The 16,683-nt window shown below is 47.5% G+C and overlaps 5 protein-coding genes across 5 annotated transcripts; 3 read left to right on the top strand and 2 right to left on the bottom strand.

Annotated features, from left to right (window-relative positions):
* Positions 1 to 9: 9 nt before the first annotated feature.
* On the top strand, positions 10 to 1,218 carry GGI43DRAFT_407619 (HAD-like domain-containing protein). The gene is made up of 2 exons (XM_083206252.1): positions 10 to 402; positions 466 to 1,218. Exons 1-2 carry the CDS (start codon positions 240 to 242, stop codon positions 1,050 to 1,052), a joined length of 750 nt encoding a protein of 249 aa, XP_083059980.1. The 5' UTR covers positions 10 to 239; the 3' UTR covers positions 1,053 to 1,218.
* Positions 1,219 to 1,298: 80 nt separating this feature from the next.
* Positions 1,299 to 3,051, top strand: GGI43DRAFT_76816 (SMAD/FHA domain-containing protein). Its single transcript, XM_083210274.1, has 2 exons — positions 1,299 to 1,611; positions 1,660 to 3,051. The coding sequence occupies exons 1-2, from the start codon at positions 1,545 to 1,547 to the stop codon at positions 2,508 to 2,510; spliced, it is 918 nt and encodes a 305-aa protein (XP_083059979.1). The 5' UTR covers positions 1,299 to 1,544; the 3' UTR covers positions 2,511 to 3,051.
* Positions 3,052 to 8,140: 5,089 nt separating this feature from the next.
* On the top strand, positions 8,141 to 9,563 carry GGI43DRAFT_76789 (aldo/keto reductase). The gene has a single exon (XM_083210272.1). It carries the CDS (start codon positions 8,294 to 8,296, stop codon positions 9,227 to 9,229), a length of 936 nt encoding a protein of 311 aa, XP_083059978.1. The 5' UTR covers positions 8,141 to 8,293; the 3' UTR covers positions 9,230 to 9,563.
* Positions 9,564 to 11,251: 1,688 nt separating this feature from the next.
* Positions 11,252 to 13,067, bottom strand: GGI43DRAFT_407612 (beta-eliminating lyase). The gene has a single exon (XM_083206251.1). It carries the CDS (start codon positions 12,602 to 12,604, stop codon positions 11,522 to 11,524), a length of 1,083 nt encoding a protein of 360 aa, XP_083059977.1. The 5' UTR covers positions 12,605 to 13,067; the 3' UTR covers positions 11,252 to 11,521.
* A 1,208-nt stretch (positions 13,068 to 14,275) lies between these two features.
* GGI43DRAFT_76746 (Prenylcysteine lyase-domain-containing protein) lies at positions 14,276 to 16,461 on the bottom strand. Its single transcript, XM_083210271.1, has 4 exons — positions 16,266 to 16,461; positions 15,600 to 16,129; positions 15,438 to 15,530; positions 14,276 to 15,369 (listed from the first exon to the last, which is right to left on the bottom strand). Exons 1-4 carry the CDS (start codon positions 16,375 to 16,377, stop codon positions 14,431 to 14,433), a joined length of 1,674 nt encoding a protein of 557 aa, XP_083059976.1. The 5' UTR covers positions 16,378 to 16,461; the 3' UTR covers positions 14,276 to 14,430.
* Between the last annotated feature and the right edge of the window lie 222 nt (positions 16,462 to 16,683).

Here is a 16,683-nt window from a genome sequence, read left to right as displayed (position 1 = left end):
GGGATAGGAAGTCTATATAGCATAAAGATATATCGTACGAACACATAACGGTGGCTTAATAAAACAATAATACTGCTCCTGTCGTAGAATCTCACAGAATTTCGTCGAGATTCCTCGTCTGCATTCCATACTATTAGTTGAAACCCTTGCCGAGTCGCATCTTGCAGCCTGCAGGCTAACTGGTTGCCGCCTGACTCACCCGGCTTCACTTTTAGTCTTTACCCTGGACAGCTGAAAGCATGGCTCCAACCACCATTGCATTTGACCTATACGGGACTATCCTGTCCACCGACTCCATTGTGAAAGAGCTGGCTAAACTATTTGGAGATGAAAAGGCCAAGGTAATTGCGACGCAGGCCCGGCGCTACCAATTGGAGTATTCTTGGCGGATTAATGGCATGGGTGAGTTGATGCTTTGGGCCACTCAGCTGCAATGCAAACTTGAAACTAATGCTTCCATTCAAGGCATGTATCAGTCGTTTGGCGAATTAACGCGATGGTCATTCCGGCACGCGACTGCAGAAATTGGCGAAGAGTTGTCACCGGAGCAAGAGGAAAACGTTATGAATGCCTACAACGGCCTGGACGCATTCCCCGAGGTTGAGGCAGGTCTCAATCTCATTGCCAAGACTCCCGAGGTTGAAGCCTACGTCTTCTCAAATGGCACTAAATCCATGATCACGTCGTCGCTAAGCACATCTCCATCGCTGGCTAGATCTAGCTCTGTCCTACCAGCGTCTCGGGTTGTGAGTGTTGATCCTATAAAAATATTCAAGCCTGACCGACGGACGTATGAGCATTTCGCCAAAGTGGCGGGTATGGAGTCTCAGGTGGATAAACTGTGGTTGGTTTCTTCAAATCCCTTTGACGCTCTGGGCGCGAGAGCTGCGGGCTGGAGGAGTGCTTGGGTCAATCGAAATCCTGATCTTGGCTGGATCGATGGATTGAGTGGTGCGGTTGGCTTGAAGCCGACAGTGGTTGCGAAAGGCGTCGATGAGGCTGTGAGGAAGATTATTGAGATTGATATTGAAGGTAAGTCGGTAGATGGCTGATATAGCAGCAAGAGTAATGCATGTAATGCACTCTGGCTGAAAATATCGTACCTATCTTCATATTTGTGTATATACGATTAATCTGGCAAAAAGAATGTTCACAAACCATCTCATTGCTTTTTCTATTAGTGGCATATCTATAATAATAATTTCCATGACATGAAGGTAGGTAGGTACAGGAAGGCTTGCGTTATCTCGTGCAGTGACTTGGGTGTGCAGTAATAGCACAGCGCCATAGCTTAGTGGCGCTGTGCAGCGACATCCTTGTACCTGCTATCGATACGCGTGACGCAGCTTCCATTTTCAAGAGCACTTACTCTGCCTTAAACAATTTCCCAGCTCTTTAAACTTCCACATTCACATTGGACTTCTTAATTTTAAACAAATCCCCCCTCTCTTTTCAAACTATTATACTTTTCCTTCTTCCCAAGCACTCGCGCTCAATCAATTCCACTGCATCTCTACACGATTTAGGAATTCGCATCAGCAGTTATGGCTTCAAAAGAAGACCGTAGCTCCCATAGCTCGTCGCGCCGACATCGGGATAAATATGATGATTGTGAGAATGCTTCAGGCATAAAGGGAGATGGAAGCTAATAGAAACAAGCACCCCGCCGCGATCGTGACGATAGCCGAGAAAGACAAAGACGGCGCGACCGACGAAGATCTCGAACACCAGAGGACTCTTCTCGGAGACATCGTAGCCGTGATAGGGACCGAGAAAGAAGACGTGATAGAGATCGGGACCGAAGTGGCGACCGTGAAAGAAGATCTAGACGCTCTCCTGAAGAAAGAGAGAGCCGTCGGCGCCCACGGCATAATCGCTCTGGCGATGACGACTCCGAGCGCGACAGCCGCGCATTAGCTCGGCGTCAGGATGGTCCTCCTGTCAGAAGATCAGGGCCACTGCCCTCACAAGCAGATTCTTTTGCTGGCACAGCAGAGGGGAATGGTGACCCCGAGAAGCCCAAGGAGAAGCCTAATATGGGAAACACAGGCCGGCTAGCGGCCTTGTCCAACTCGGTTGCCCAGGCAGACGGCACATCAATCGTGCTCAAGTATCACGAGCCGGGAGAAGCACGAAAACCACCGCCGAGTGATCACTGGAAGCTCTTTGTATTCAAAGGCGGAGATATTATCGACACTATAGAACTGAGTGCAAGGAGCTGCTGGCTAATAGGGAGAGAGATGGCTGTGGTTGATCTCCCCGCAGAGCATCCGAGTCTCAGCAAACAGCACGCTGTCATTCAGTTCCGCTACACCGAGAAACGAAATGAATATGGCGATAAGATTGGCAAAGTAAAGCCGTATGTGATTGATTTAGAGAGCGCCAACGGAACTACCTTGAATGACGAAAAGATTCCTAGCAGTAGGTATCTTGAGCTGAGGGACAAAGACATGCTGCTGTTTGGGCACAGTACGCGAGAATATGTCATCATGCTGGCTCCCAAGGATTAGGCACCACGCCGGAGCCATTCAAAAAGACAACCTGGTACTGCCACAAAGAGCATTGATATACCCCCGACTACTGGAAGCACTGATTGGTGGTGACATGGAGGAACCAACCGATCCAGGCTATAATGCATGCTTGCTTCATGAATTCTAATATCAATATCTGTCCAAGTGTAACAAGATCACAAAAGTGTATCTAGAGATCACAAAGGGAGCTGTTTGCGTCATTAGTCGCACACACCCAGCTATAGTCTGCTACCTTCGTTGTCACATCAATTCCCAGGATAGCAGGACTGGTTGGGGTTGTGACGGTAGTTAGAAAGAGAATGCCTTCATAGTTCTAATACTCCTCACCTTGATATTCGAGGCTGTCAAAACAATTATGTTAGGCGCTAGGAGGGGAAAAAATCATAGTTTAAACAAACAATACCCGTTCAATCTTAATTCTGTTAGATGCTTCAGTTTTGATGGCTTTTTGCGCTCTAGAATAAGAGACTGAACGTTCAGTATTTATCTCTTGCTATGAGTAGTCCTGCATCTCTCCTCATTCCACTCAAATAGCTGTTCACTTCTTGTCTTACTTGGCTATCTTTATTTGGATAGTATTCCTTTTGGGAAGCAGGCCTTACTGCTAAGTTTAACATACTGCGGCGTCGAAGCTACCTACACAGCTACGCAGGTTCAACAACACTGGATCTCCTGGCTTCTGGGCGATGTCTTCAGGTATCAGGCAATGGCTCCAGATTTTGCTGCCGTGCGATGGGAAGTGGAGGAGTATGATAAGGCTACTTCTTTACAAGTGCTGCTCTCCAACTTCGCCATAAGTAAGCGTCGCCGTCAAGCGTATCGTCGCCAATTAATTGAAGCAGGAGGCAGATCCAGTGCTCCGAATTTTCAAATAACAGAGGGTAAAGGTGTTGTTCATCGAAAGAGGTCGCGACCGATCCTGGTGAAAAACGGTGGAGCTTAGGCGATTAACCGCCCCAGATTTTCTGTGGTTACGGTCGCATTTACGGAGCGGAAAAGCTGCCTTTGTTAATTTGTTGAGTCTGCTTTTTTTTGTTTTAATAAAGCTTCCAAGATAGCCATGGACATTTGGTCTGCTGCAAATTTATATGCAGGCCTGGATCAGTTCAAAGCAGCCATCTTTTGTGAGGCCCAATTGTGTGGGGGGCAGAGCAGCCTGGATCCCCAGAATATAGGGAATCTATGCCCAAACTGGCCCTGCAAAATGCCACATGACAACTATCGTGAGATTTTTAGTGCTGCAAGATCAGATCGTAGGGCTGTTAGGGGTGGGTGCGTTTACGCTTGGTGGCCGCGGTGCCACAATCTAGTGGGTTCGTTTTTAGACGTCAACGTTCAATAAGAGGAAACGGCTCTGAATAGGTTGAATATAAATGTAGATGCAAAGTAAAATCAGATATATTTTTCGACAAATGTAGAAATTTCGGTCAAGAAAGCAAATTTGTTGGCTGGTATCATCAGAGATTATCCCAAGTCGAGCATTCTTTGCATAATGTGGGAGAGGGAAAGCGAGAGCGAGAGCGAGTGTAGCAATGACATTTCCTTTTTATTCGCTTATGTTGTCATTTCCCCTTAAAACAGTGAGTTGTTTTCTCGAATCTATATATATTTGTCGCATAGCCACCCGAAAAATCCACAGGTATCGTAGGGATATCGTAAAGATATCGTAATGGCGGAGCTGAAGCAAGCGGTGTGATTTCGGCGTTTCAACCATCATCGCCGATTCAAGTGAATCGTCCGATGAGAAATATTTATGAAATCCGCTGTGACGCACCTGTGGAGACGGTAATTAGACCAGTGCCTGAATCAGCCTTGACTTGGCCGATATTCTCACTCACCACGGGAAAATAATAGCATATTCTCGGAGACGGCAGAATGACATGTTTGGCCTGCAAGATCATCAGAATGCCATTTCCTTTCGTATTCGCAAAGCGGAAAGTAAACAGTGTAAGACAGTATCAGATACTGTTGCTACATCTTGTAACTAGTCTTCAAGACGTTTACTTTTCCAGCAAGATTCCTCCAGATGATGTTTGGCTTTGGATTAATTGCCGCCTTTGCTAGTGCTATCGTATGGAATTTGTGTAATAGAAAGGTATTGGAAATTTATCACATCATTTTAACCCAATAGTAATTTGATAATAACTCAGTAGACGATACAGTATCATATACAAAGCTTCATCATCCAAGCTTGAAGAAGTCTTGTTCAAACATGAGACTGGTTGAGATTGTCTGTAAATCAGATCGAACTAGGTGTGAAACATGGCGTTCTAGAATAATCCTGCAATAAAAGGAATATGATAGGCTTCTTAGCAATATGACGTTCGGGTACCATATGCATCTCGGGTTGCAAATACCGAGTTTCTTCTTGCTCTCTCTCCTAATTTAGAACTGTGGCCTGTTAGAGTCACCAAGACAACAAGTAACATGAGTAGCGTACTCTGTACCGATATGATTATCACAAGGTTGCCGACTATACCCGGTCAGATTTTGGTGAAAGATTAGCACTATCATGTATGTATGTAGGTAGGTACACCGAGGCAGAAATTCCGCTGTATCTACCCACAAAGGGAACTTTTTGCATGCGGCTCTTTGTCCACCATGCAGAAGCAAGTGCTTGGACTTGCAGGGCTAAATATTACATCCAATCAAAACGTTATCAGGAATCATACAAGTGGCTGCCAAGGCGTCCAAAAAAGTGACCACGGACACAAACCCAGGAGTTGTTGCCGATCTTATACCTGATTCATGTAGAAGATCAACCTGGCGGCGGCACAATGGGCTATGCGCAAGCATGACGAAGTACTTTGTACCTAATTATGGACTGGATCGAGCAAGGGAGTAAGGAAAATTTTCATCTTAAAAGTCCCTGAGAGATTTACTGCCGATCCATGGCGGTGTTTCTAGACTGTTCCGATTATCTATTCGGCAGAACACCAACGATAGCTTCATTTTGGCTCCTGGCCATAATCAGCCTGATGGCTTAAACAGAACAAATACATAGTCTCTTTGGCTTCTTTGCTGATCTGGGGAAATGAATCTGGGGGTGGAAATGGCAGTGCCCGCTAAAGAAGCAGTTTCTTGTAGCGTTTTGTAAGCGAGTATAATAGTGGGCAAGAAAAGCAGAGCATTACTATTAGTATGTATAAAACCACATATATTGACCCACCCAATGTCTCTGGTCTTTATACCCGCGAGTCAGATCTCCAGTCCGCACCCGTTGTTTGTACAAGTATTCTGTATCTCATACCAATACTTCCCACTAAGCACGTACTACATATGTCGTAGCAATAGCCATTACTCAATACGGTGAAGTGGTGTCAGTATTAAGGAGTAAGGGTCCTGCAGCATGACGCAGCGGCTATTACAAAGAGACAAGGTGCGTAGAGATGCCTGGTATTACTAACTGGCTAGGTGCAAGATATAGAAATGGATATAGTAAAGAAATTGCATGTGCTTGTACCTCTCTGTGTACGAGTACGCACGTTGCAGGCCTCCTGGATAGGTACTACTCGTATCACTTACCTGATACATGCCTGCAAGTACTCCACAAACTCCTAGGTAAGTATCCATATCAAAACTTCAGTCTCCATATCAGTAAATAGGAGAATGGAGACCAAATCGAATGTTATCACCAATCCGAATCGGACAAGTTCAGCGGTCAGCCCCATTTCAAGGATCTTTCGCAGCTAGAGGCTGTGACATTTGGCGGGAATATGACGTCAGAAGAGTTCGATCTTCGATGGCGCCAGGGTGATGGTGAGAATCCTTGTGCAGGAAAAGTCAAAGGTTAATACTGAGAAAGTATTGTATTGTGTATGGATGTAGGAAGCGATAACAAAAAAGGAGGGAGAAAGACCCATTGAAGATGGGGCTGGTGGTTTGAGTTTTGCAGCCCGTGAAATGCCGGATCTGTATTGGATCTACATTGGGTAAAGGAAGAGAGATGTTAGAACACTGCGTACAAATGAGGCAAGATACCTAAAAGGAAAATTATATGTATTTTTAATTACAAGAAGTACATGAATAAAAAACTGATCAATTCATAATGTAGACTCTGCGTTGTATGTTCATGCGTGTATACATACATGCTGTCTTCAATATGATTTGACGCTGGCCGGGGCCCTGGAACGCTGAGCGGACGGGCGCCGGCTTGGCTGAGCCGACACGGAACGGCAGCCACAGGCGAGGCGCTTTTGGCTCTGGCAGTAGCCGTACTCGGTTAGCGTAATCGCATTCATCTGTTGCTGTTTCCTCGTGGAAGACCGCTGCTGGCTTGGCGACATCCTGGGCAGGAGCTTCCAGCTGCTGATCTTTGCAGTACACAATTGCTTGATAGTGGGACAAATTACGTCGGTGGTGGGACACAAATGGGCCTCAGAGACGGTACATGCTGCAGGTTGAAGCCAGTACTGTCGATCTCGCTATCCCAGCGGTGAATATGCACATGGGATGTGACAGATTCGCCGTATACTGTACGGTTCGCAGATGTATCTTGACGTGTCAGCTCCCAGGCACCACCACTGCACCTTCTTTCCCATGGCCACTCGGGAAATTTCCATGAAAATGACAACAATTTACGTAGGGATTTTGAAAAGCAGAGAAAATTTTTCATCTGACATCGCCTCTCGCCGTTAAGATCTTATGAGATTAGTTGTGCGGATCAAAGACTTGGGCTTCTTCCCCTGAAGATTGAACCAAAAACAATCCTAGAATTCGCCTCACCTCGGGCAGAGCACCGAGAGAGCTGATACTGCTCCATTAAAATTACAAGCTATGCTCCACTCGATGTGGGCGAGAATTAAAAAAGGTTGAAGCTATTCCGCGCGCTGGTTCTGCCTGTGCCCCGTGCAACTTGTTAGTAGAATCTTCCCCGTGGGCAGCACACACGAGACGCTGATTTGTCGTCGAGGCCGCTCTCTTCACGAAATGGAACGATAAACGCCGCAAGCTTATGCACTCATCTCTTCCACGCGAGCGATGGAAGCCGTGAATCTCTCGCTAAACTCCCACAGATGGACCGGTCTGTCATTTTTGGGCCGTCAAGACCCATGGCCCAGTTATCGCTGCCTCCACTGCCGTCGTCATAACGCCTCGGGCTCATGCACCTCGCGAGGCTTTAGAGACTCATAATCTTGTGTCTCACAGCGGCTGGAGACGCGAGAGGAAAACACTGGAGATCCTGTTAAAATGCCGCATTTGTGTTATCATGTCCTCTCCACCAGATGTCCACTCATACTCCATATCTCCAGACAATCTTGGCGCCGCTCAGTCTCGTTTCGTATGGGCCGATTCATGGATGGTATGGCTTCAGGGGCCCGTTTGACTCCACCAGTGTGCTGAGTTGACAGCGGCGGTGTTATGAGGAGGAAGATACGTTGTATGTACCTCTGTGAGTGCCAAGGTGCCGATAGAACCACACAAGGCGCAATGTACCATGCCGAATGAGACGGCATCTCATATCCATGGGAAGCTGAAGGGATGTACTTTGTCCGTACAGACACGAGTGAAGAAGCGGCAGATTGGGAGCTTCTAGGACTCGAATTTCCAAATATTTAAGCTGCTGTCAATCCCCCGCAAACCCATCGTTGTTCTCCATTATCAACCTCCATCACTCCGCAGACTTACACGATAACCTCTTAAGACAAATTACCCACAATCTACCGCTTAAGGAAGCGGCGCTCACTTCATCTGCTTGACTTCCTACACCCATAAGACACACAGCAGCATTTTGTTAAAAGCTTATCAAGCCCTCAATCACAATGGCTCCTATTGCAATCACCCCCGAGACTTCTCCTGAGCGTCGCTCTAGCCTTAAGAAGACTCTTTACCAAACTAGATCCCACAGCAGCTCTGTTTCTTCTGTTGCCTCTATTACTCTTAACGATGGCAATGTCATCCCCCAAGTTGCCCTTGGTGTATACAAGGCCCCCAACGGCCAGGAGACTGAGGATGCCATAACGGCTGCCCTAGATGCTGGATACCGCCATATTGACTCTGCTGCTCGATACGCCAATGAGGAAGCTTGTGGTCGTGCCATCCGTCGTTGGATGGAGAAGACTGGCACACCCCGTGAAGAAATCTTTGTCTGCTCTAAGCTATGGGACGCTGATCACGGCTATGAAGCCACATTCAACGCACTCTGTGCTTCCCTCGACAAGATGGGCCTTGACTACTTGGATCTGTATCTGATCCACTCTCCCGCTGAGGATGAGCAGAAGCGTCTGGAAAGCTGGCGTGCTCTTGAGACAGCTCAGCGACTTGGCAAGGTCAAGTCCATTGGCGTCTCCAACTTCGGTGCTGCTCATATTGAGAACCTCATTGAGAACGCACGTGTGGTACCTGCTGTCAACCAGGTTGAAGTTCATCCTTTCTGCCAGCGCGAGGCTTTGATTGACCTCTGCGATAAGTACGGTATTAAGATCGAAGCTTACTCCCCGCTGGCTCGAGGTAATAAGCTCGAAGACCCTACTATCAACGCCATTGCCAAGAAGTATGGTAGAACTCCCGCTCAGATTCTCCTCAACTGGAATGCTGCTCGAGGAAATGTCGTCTTGCCCAAGAGCTTGACCCCAGCTCGCATTGAGAGCAACCTCCAGAGCTTTGACTTTGACTTGTCTGAGGAAGACATTGAGACCATCAACGCGCTTGGCACTGAGAATTATGTCACCGGCTCCATGCACAAGTCCAGTGACTGAATGAATTTATGATTTTACTACATGAGATATGAAACCCTCCCCTTTATGTCTAGGGGTTATCTTCTCCCCCTTTTGCATCCTCTTTTCTAGACTGGATCTAGATTTGAATCTACGACATGATACCTCGTCTCCAAAAGTGCTATTTGACGAATTGCAAGATACGCATCGTCATGACTAGAAAGCATGAATAGATGGATAGACTTTTATAGAGGAATAGGCTCTGGCGGCACGGCTGCTCAGAAGGGAAATTCGCCATTTGCTTTTTATAGTTACTCTTATTTAGCGATTACTGTCCAACCGAGATAAATACAGATTGTTCGTTTATTATTCTAAAGTATGGCGACAACTTCCAGTGATCCCAACGACTGTATTAAACGTGAAATGATAAAGAGTATTGCAATATAGAACTGCTAAGAGTCAGCACACCTATTTTCACATGTCGTTTCTCACTGCCTATATGTATGACGTTTTTATGCTCCTAGCGTGCCATAGCCAGGGGAAGAGTGGGGGTTCCGCACAGGAACAGCAAACTGCCTTGAGATCGATCGAAGGAGACAATCTTGATTGGGCTTCTTTAGCATTGCGGCTGATTCAGACACAGTTTGTTGCGCAGCTAAACAATGCAAGTCCACAATTGTTGAGACATTTCTTGCGCAAAATGTCTCGGAACTTTTAGATTGGGCAAGTATAAGCGAAAAAAGCTGCATAAAATGACGTATGTTGGACATTTACTCTCTCGAATAGGTATATCGACGAATAAAGGTGGAAAAGCGATGACAACTCCATATCATTCGCCGCACACGAATTCGCATTCAACTTGACTGTCCTATTTTTGATTGAATATATATACAGTTTCAACCAGAGTAAGAATACCGTTATTAGTGTGATCGACAGTTGAGGAGATTGAGGGGATCACACGTGTTGGGCCACAAAAACAGGCGCTTCTCCCCACGGTTCGTCCCAGAATAAAATGTCACGATAGTTGGGAAGAATGGAGAAGGGAAGAGTGGTTCCATTGCGGAGAGGCCCATAAAAAGACTTTTTTTTATGAGAATAAGAGTGCGGTGGTGCAGCTTTTACTGCGTGGTATTATCTTGGTTGTTCAACCTTCAAAAAATTGAGTAGCCACATGAGATATGATATATTGCTTCTGCTATTTGTTATATATAATATTTAGCTATTTTCTTATATACAATTTTAGAAAAGAACTTAACAGGCTCCTGTTGGGTACAAGCGTGCTAAATATGGGGGGATACAATGCGAAATAAGTTCCCCTCGAATCTGAAAATAAAAGCAAGATGGCCGGTTATTGCAATCCCTAAACAGCTAGCTTGTGGTTTCAAGATCCATCATTATATGCTTCAGCTGAAGAAGCAGCACTTGGAAGGTCGTCAATCTCGGATGGTTTAATATTCGGATGGTTTAAATATTCGGATGGTTTAAATATTCGGATGGTTTAAATATTCGGATGGTTTAAATATTCGGATGGTTTACTATTCGGATACTTTAATAATCTTCGGATACTTAGACCGGACACAGAGGATAATCCTACAGCGGATATTGCCGTTATTAGAATCACTAAGAAATGCATTACACCATAAGCAAGTTTACTCTACCAAGATAATAACTAAATAACTTTATTCAGATATTGGCTGCCGAATGTAGTGAATATTCGACTATGGCATATAAGTTTTCAACTCTCATGAGGTGCAGGATAAATAGAACCCCAATTGAAAAAATATACACACTTACATGTCGCCTTAGCATTGGTAGCAATGATATTTATCTCATTCGTCCATGATGAAAAATGAATCCGTTGAACAACTCCGCGAACAAAAAAGCAGGTGTAGCATGCATCGTTGACAGAAAGCACTAATTTCTGACAGCAGGCTCTCCTATCCAAATTGACAACGGGCAGATCATATACAATGACAACCATGGCATGCCCAAGCTTGGCCCCTAACTCCACGACCAAGATTTGAAACTCGGACACAAAAGCAATTCTCAAGGCAAAAGAAGAGAAAAAAAGCTAGACATAATGTATTTTATTAATGTATGATCTTAAGTTTTTCTATATCTCAATGTTTTAAAGCCCAAATCCAAGAGTTTCCTCAAAACGCCATAATAGACCCAATGCCTCAACAGTTCTCGCTCAAATCACAAATCCACATGCCTAACAATGCGACACCAACCAGTCATTCCCATTAATAAGAAAAAGGAAAAAAAAAGACGATTGCGCTAGTTGTTCTTAAACAAAACAAACGGGGAAAAGAAAAGTTAAAGGACAGCTCTCTAAAATGTCTTTGCCTCAGGAGTCCAGCTAAGCACAATCTGGTTGAACCTCTCCAGCTGAGCCGGATCCGTAGCCCAAGTAGTCAAAAGTCTGACGACAGAAAAGTCGCCATACTTCTCCCACTCGTAGAAAGAAAACTCCTGCTGCAGCGCCTTGACGAGGCCCTGGGGCAGAAGTGCAAACACCTGGTTGGTCTCGGTTTTGGCACTGAGCTGGTGGCCGGCGCCGACAATGGACCGCGAGAGCTTCTCAGCAGCCAGGTTGGCGCGGCGAGCGAGGTTGAAGTACAAGCAGTCGTCCTCGCGGAACAGCTCGGCGAACTGGACACCCATGATGCGGCCCTTTGCGAGCAGCGAGCCATGCTGCTTGACGAAGAACTCAAAGTCCTGGGCCAACCTGGGGTCCTTGACGATGACGGCCTCGCCAAGAAGGGCGCCATTCTTGGTACCGCCAATCCAGAAGATGTCGGTGAGTTCAAGCATGTCCTGCAGCGTCATGTCGTTCATGCTGGAGGTGAGGGCAGCGCCGATTCGAGCGCCGTCAGCGAAGAGAAGCAGGCCATTTGCTTCACAGAGACGCTTCAGGGCAGTCAGCTCGGCCTTGGTGTAGACGGTACCAACTTCAGTGGCGTTGGAGATGTAGACGAGGCGAGGGCGGGCCATGTGCGGGAAGTGCCAGTTGTCGTCGAGGGCCTTGGTCAGCGATTCGGGCGTCAACTTGCCATCTTTGGGGGCAACGTTGATGATCTTGTGGCCGCTGGCCTCGACGGCACCGGTCTCGCGTGTGACAATGTGGCCGGAGCTGCAGGCAATGACGGCCTCATGGGGGCGAAGACAGGCGGCGATGGAGATTGCGTTGGCCGAGGTGCCGCTGGGCACAAAGAAGATGCCCACGTCGTTGCTTCCGAGGTGGCGGCGGATCAGCTCGCGGGCTGTCTCGCTGTAGGTGTCGTGGCCATAACCGACCTCCTGGGTGTTGTTGCTGAGCAGCAGGGCGTTGAGGACGTCGGGATGGGCGCCCTCGCTGTAGTCGTCGGTGAAGCTGTACTTGGTCTTGATGGCGGAGGGGCCGGAGGCAGGCATGCTGGGTGGATGAAGGAGATTTATACGATGATGGATATCGATGGAAACAAGCTGAAGAGAGGGTTTCGAAGTTGTGAATAGATGGATAACAGGCGTAGATAAACAGCGTCACTCTTGTAATAACTCTATATCTAGGACAATTCGCAGTTGGAGGAAGGAGAAAGCCAAGTCAACGAGTAGGGGTCCTTTCGTCTAGCTCAAGATAAGGATAGCAAGGACCCTTCATGTAATAAACAGCAAGTCACAACAAAGGCTTCCACGGAGCTCCCTCGCTTAGAAGATGAGCTAATGATTAACGAACCCGTCCAACGTTGCCCGAAATTGCTCCTCCTCGCCTTCGCTCCCTCATGCCATCTACGCAAGGACAACAAAAAATTTTAATCCATTACGAAAACTTTCCACCCCTTAGCCATGGCATCTCCAAAAAAAAAGTTCCATTGTAGTTTCCAATTAGCAAATGGGATTGGTCTAGACGCTCCAGCCAGCGCCGTCGGAGCCGGCACCTGGAACTAGTGACTTCACCCGGCAGATGCCGACACAGGCCGGCCGCGATTATCGGACGCAGGATTCCGGGATTCTGCTGTTTTTGGACAAAGTTGAGGAGCACAAGATGGTTTCATTTACGCACGAGAACGATTACGATCACGATACAACACCACCATTATCCGAACAAGGGAAACTTCCAAAAAGATTACGCCTTTTGCTTTCCCCTCTTCTGACCTCATATAACAGACCACTACGGGTTTGCGGGTGGAGAGAGAAGGCAAAAAAACTGGCAGAAAAAACAGTTAAGATGGAGGCGACGGCCCTTCTTTTAGCGGCGGCCAGTCTCGTCGCTGCAACGGCCCCACGTTGAAGGAAGATTTTCTTAATTAAGCTCCGAGTACTACACATAAGCCCGGGAAACCAGGAGACATAAGCCCATATCTTTTGCCCCGTCGGTCAGGGAAACACGGACAAGACTCGGTAAGTTTCAATGGGTGCCTGTTGGGATGGCGCTAGACTCGAATGATACGAGGACGACTGTTGAGTTTGCCTCACACCATCAGATCAGGTTGCAAAGGCTTATCAGCCAAATGGATGCTACAGCAATGGCAATTCATCGCGCTCTCGTTTGAATAAGCCCACAACACCATCCCAGGAGCCACGCGAGCATAAATAGGAACCAACGTGAAACCCAATTGACCCCTCTTTCTCTCCAATTGATACCGCAGCTAAAGTAGGTTCGCCGTTACTACTGTATATATACTGTACCTAGATGACGCGCTTGGCATTCCGCAAATAGATAAGCAAAGCAGCCAATGCAGGTTCTCCGCCTTTTGACCCTATCTTCCCTGTTGGTCATGGGATGCATATGCAAGGATGTTGTAAGCTAATTAACTTAAGCTCCGATATCTTCTCTGCATGGACGGGCAGAGTTTGTGATGCTAGCTCGGGTTGCAATGCAGCGGTCTACAAATTGTTGAGGCACCAACCAGCAACTGGACTATGCTCTCATACTCCGTGCTACGAATAATTCTTCTTGACTTTGGAGGGCAAGAATAGGGTGTGAGAAATGCAATGAGTTTTGGATGAAGAAACATACAGTAGATTCATCAGTCTTACCCCTTCCCAAGTTCCATATATCAAAATACCAAAGTATCAAAGAAAGTGCCGCTTGTCTAAGAAAATCTCCCCCAGAAAAATATGTGTCATGTAAATTGTCCTCACCATTACTCGCCAAATCATCACCACCATCCTATCCCACAGCCGGGGCCATCATCCGCAGCGCCATCATCTTCGCCATCTCTTTCTCTTCCTTTTCTCCGCCTCGACTTCATCCGAATTTACAGCTCGCCGGGCTCGTCAACAACCAACTCCACTTTGACCTTCTTCAGCCCCAAGTCTTCGTCGCTCACAGCTGCAGGAACCTCTTCCCGAGAAATGCCGGCTGCATCATCTACGATCAGCCTTGCTACGTTCATGCCCATCAACGCACTCGTCTCCATCGTCGAAATAAAGCTTTCGATGCCAGAGGTGTAATACAATCCACTTCCCAGAATAGGGTCCTGGAACGTCACCCGCGGAAGCTCAATCGGGTAGGAGTAAAACCAATGAGGGTAATACCACGAAATTGGATCCACACTGCCGTCCTCGCCCCCATTTTCCCCGGATGTAAAAGCCTCTGGCACTTTGACGCCAAAAAGCTCGGACAGGAACTGTGGGGTCACGGGCTTGGGCGAAAAGATCTTGTACACAAACTCCGGCTTGTTCGTCTTCGGGTTGAGCGTCGATCTGAGCGTGCTGACAGAGTAGAAGCCCGTCTTGCCAACTCCTTCAGCCCCCTCTTTCGGCTTCTCGCCCTCAGCAAGAGTTGTGTACACGTTGCTGGGGGCTGTGCTTCCAGGTGGTAGCTTGAAGAACTCGGGATCTAGCTTGTGAGGAGAAGCAAAGAGCGTAACGTGGAGTTTGGTGTAAGGAATCTCTTCAATGTGGTGTTTAATGACTCCCTCGCCGGCCTCGATGTTGCTGAATTGCCAAGGAGAGGCGATAATCACATCGTCGAATGCCGTGCCAACCGCTTCTGACTCGGTAGATGAGGAGCCGGCCGAAGCAGTTGAGATCTCATACTTGGGCGCTGAAGATGAAGTCTTCTCTTTGGCAAAGACAATGGCCGAGACGGTGGTGTTATGGTATACAGTAGCACCGCTGTTTTTGACCATTTGCTCAAAAATACGCCAATTGCCTCCATTCACGGACATGGCGCCATCCGTAGCAAACGAGACCTACACATTCAATGTCAGAATCTCAAACTTATTAACCATATCAAGCAAGTGCCTCTATAAAGACTTACCATGGTTTCCAATCCATGAAGATACGCCAGGTTTGAAGCATAATTCACTCTTGTAGCAGCCTGAATGATGTGTCTCGAAAACTTTTCATCAATCTAAAGAAGACAGTCAGTCATGGCTATAAAGCCCATCATCCACGTTAACAATTTTCGTCTCTTTCTTACCTTGTTCTGCGCAAGAAACTGCTCCCCTGTAACGCCCGTGATCCCCACCAGCCCCAGCTCATACGTTCTCGCTGTCAGCGACCGAAATGGGAAATACGGCTGCTCGTACAACTTCAAGAACTTGCCCACAACCTCCTTCACCAGATTGACCGCCCGGTATGGGCTCATGCCGTACCGCCACCACAGCTTGCCCGCGTCCCACCACCAGGCGGTGCCCTCTGTGGTCTCGTAGACGAAGCTCTCGCCGTCCCAGATGGCCGTGATGTCCTCATCGCTGTTGGCGACGCGGTAGTTGGAGCCAATGGACAGGTTGAAGTTCTTGGTGCCGTTGTAGAGAATGTGGTTGATGGCGACGAAGATGGATGCGCCGAGCTCAATGGGCTGCAACGGGTCGTCGTACGCGTTGACGGTCAGCGTGCGGCCGCCAATGCGGTGTGTCTTTTCAAAGATGGTGATGTTGACCTTGACGTTTGCTTCCTCTGCATATTGTCGTAGATGATATGCAGCTGAGGCCCCGGCAGCTCCAGCTCCTGTAACATTGTGTGGTTAGCTTGCAGCTGTCATGCTAGCTGGACCTTGTCTCTCTCTCTCCGTCTCATATGACAATCGGAGATTCATCCCCGCCCATATCCCTGAGAAATCAACGTCAACCAGACCGCGACTCACCAATGATAGCAACATTCTTAACTCCAGCTGACTTCACGTCGTCCTTCGACACCGAAGCCTCCGCAGCAACGGCTAACCCCGCCACCAGGGCCGAGCCTAATTGCAGCCGCATCTTTACTCAAAGCCCAAGCACAGCAAGGCGATGAATCCAAAACACAAGGTGAGACGAGATAACGATTACTAGTCGTAACCGGCGCAGATGGACCAAAAAGGAAAGCCAAAAGAAAAGAATTCACCCAAATCAATGAATAGGCACTATCAAAGCACCCCCTCTTGCTGATTTATAGTCTCAGCCTGATGCAGCGATCAAAAGGAGCTTCGTGCATGCTGCAGGATGGCCTGACTGATTGCGTACTCCTCGTATCGTAGCGAGTCCAGCCACAAAGTGAAAGCCACACTCTAGCCAGAGGTTGATGAT

Source organism: Trichoderma evansii (assembly GCF_050947405.1).
Source record: "Trichoderma evansii strain SZMC 28006 chromosome Unknown GGI43scaffold_12, whole genome shotgun sequence".
Classification (NCBI taxonomy): domain Eukaryota; kingdom Fungi; phylum Ascomycota; class Sordariomycetes; order Hypocreales; family Hypocreaceae; genus Trichoderma; species Trichoderma evansii.
Note: the sequence above shows the minus strand (reverse complement) of the source record. Positions and strands in the feature narration are given on the sequence as shown.

Excerpts from the sequence above, each read along its gene's own strand:
- GGI43DRAFT_407619 (XM_083206252.1), top strand. The coding sequence starts at position 240 with ATGGCTCCAACCACCATTGCATTTGACCTATACGGGACTATCCTGTCC. Across the intron at positions 403-465 it reads TTGGCGGATTAATGGCATGG|GCATGTATCAGTCGTTTGGC; the intron begins GTGAGTTGATGC and ends CTTCCATTCAAG.
- GGI43DRAFT_76816 (XM_083210274.1), top strand. The coding sequence starts at position 1,545 with ATGGCTTCAAAAGAAGACCGTAGCTCCCATAGCTCGTCGCGCCGACAT. Across the intron at positions 1,612-1,659 it reads TCGGGATAAATATGATGATT|CACCCCGCCGCGATCGTGAC; the intron begins GTGAGAATGCTT and ends AATAGAAACAAG.
- GGI43DRAFT_76789 (XM_083210272.1), top strand. The coding sequence starts at position 8,294 with ATGGCTCCTATTGCAATCACCCCCGAGACTTCTCCTGAGCGTCGCTCT.
- GGI43DRAFT_407612 (XM_083206251.1), bottom strand. The coding sequence starts at position 12,604 with ATGCCTGCCTCCGGCCCCTCCGCCATCAAGACCAAGTACAGCTTCACC.
- GGI43DRAFT_76746 (XM_083210271.1), bottom strand. The coding sequence starts at position 16,377 with ATGCGGCTGCAATTAGGCTCGGCCCTGGTGGCGGGGTTAGCCGTTGCT. Across the intron at positions 16,130-16,265 it reads TAAGAATGTTGCTATCATTG|GAGCTGGAGCTGCCGGGGCC; the intron begins GTGAGTCGCGGT and ends ACAATGTTACAG. Across the intron at positions 15,531-15,599 it reads AGTTTCTTGCGCAGAACAAG|ATTGATGAAAAGTTTTCGAG; the intron begins GTAAGAAAGAGA and ends TGTCTTCTTTAG.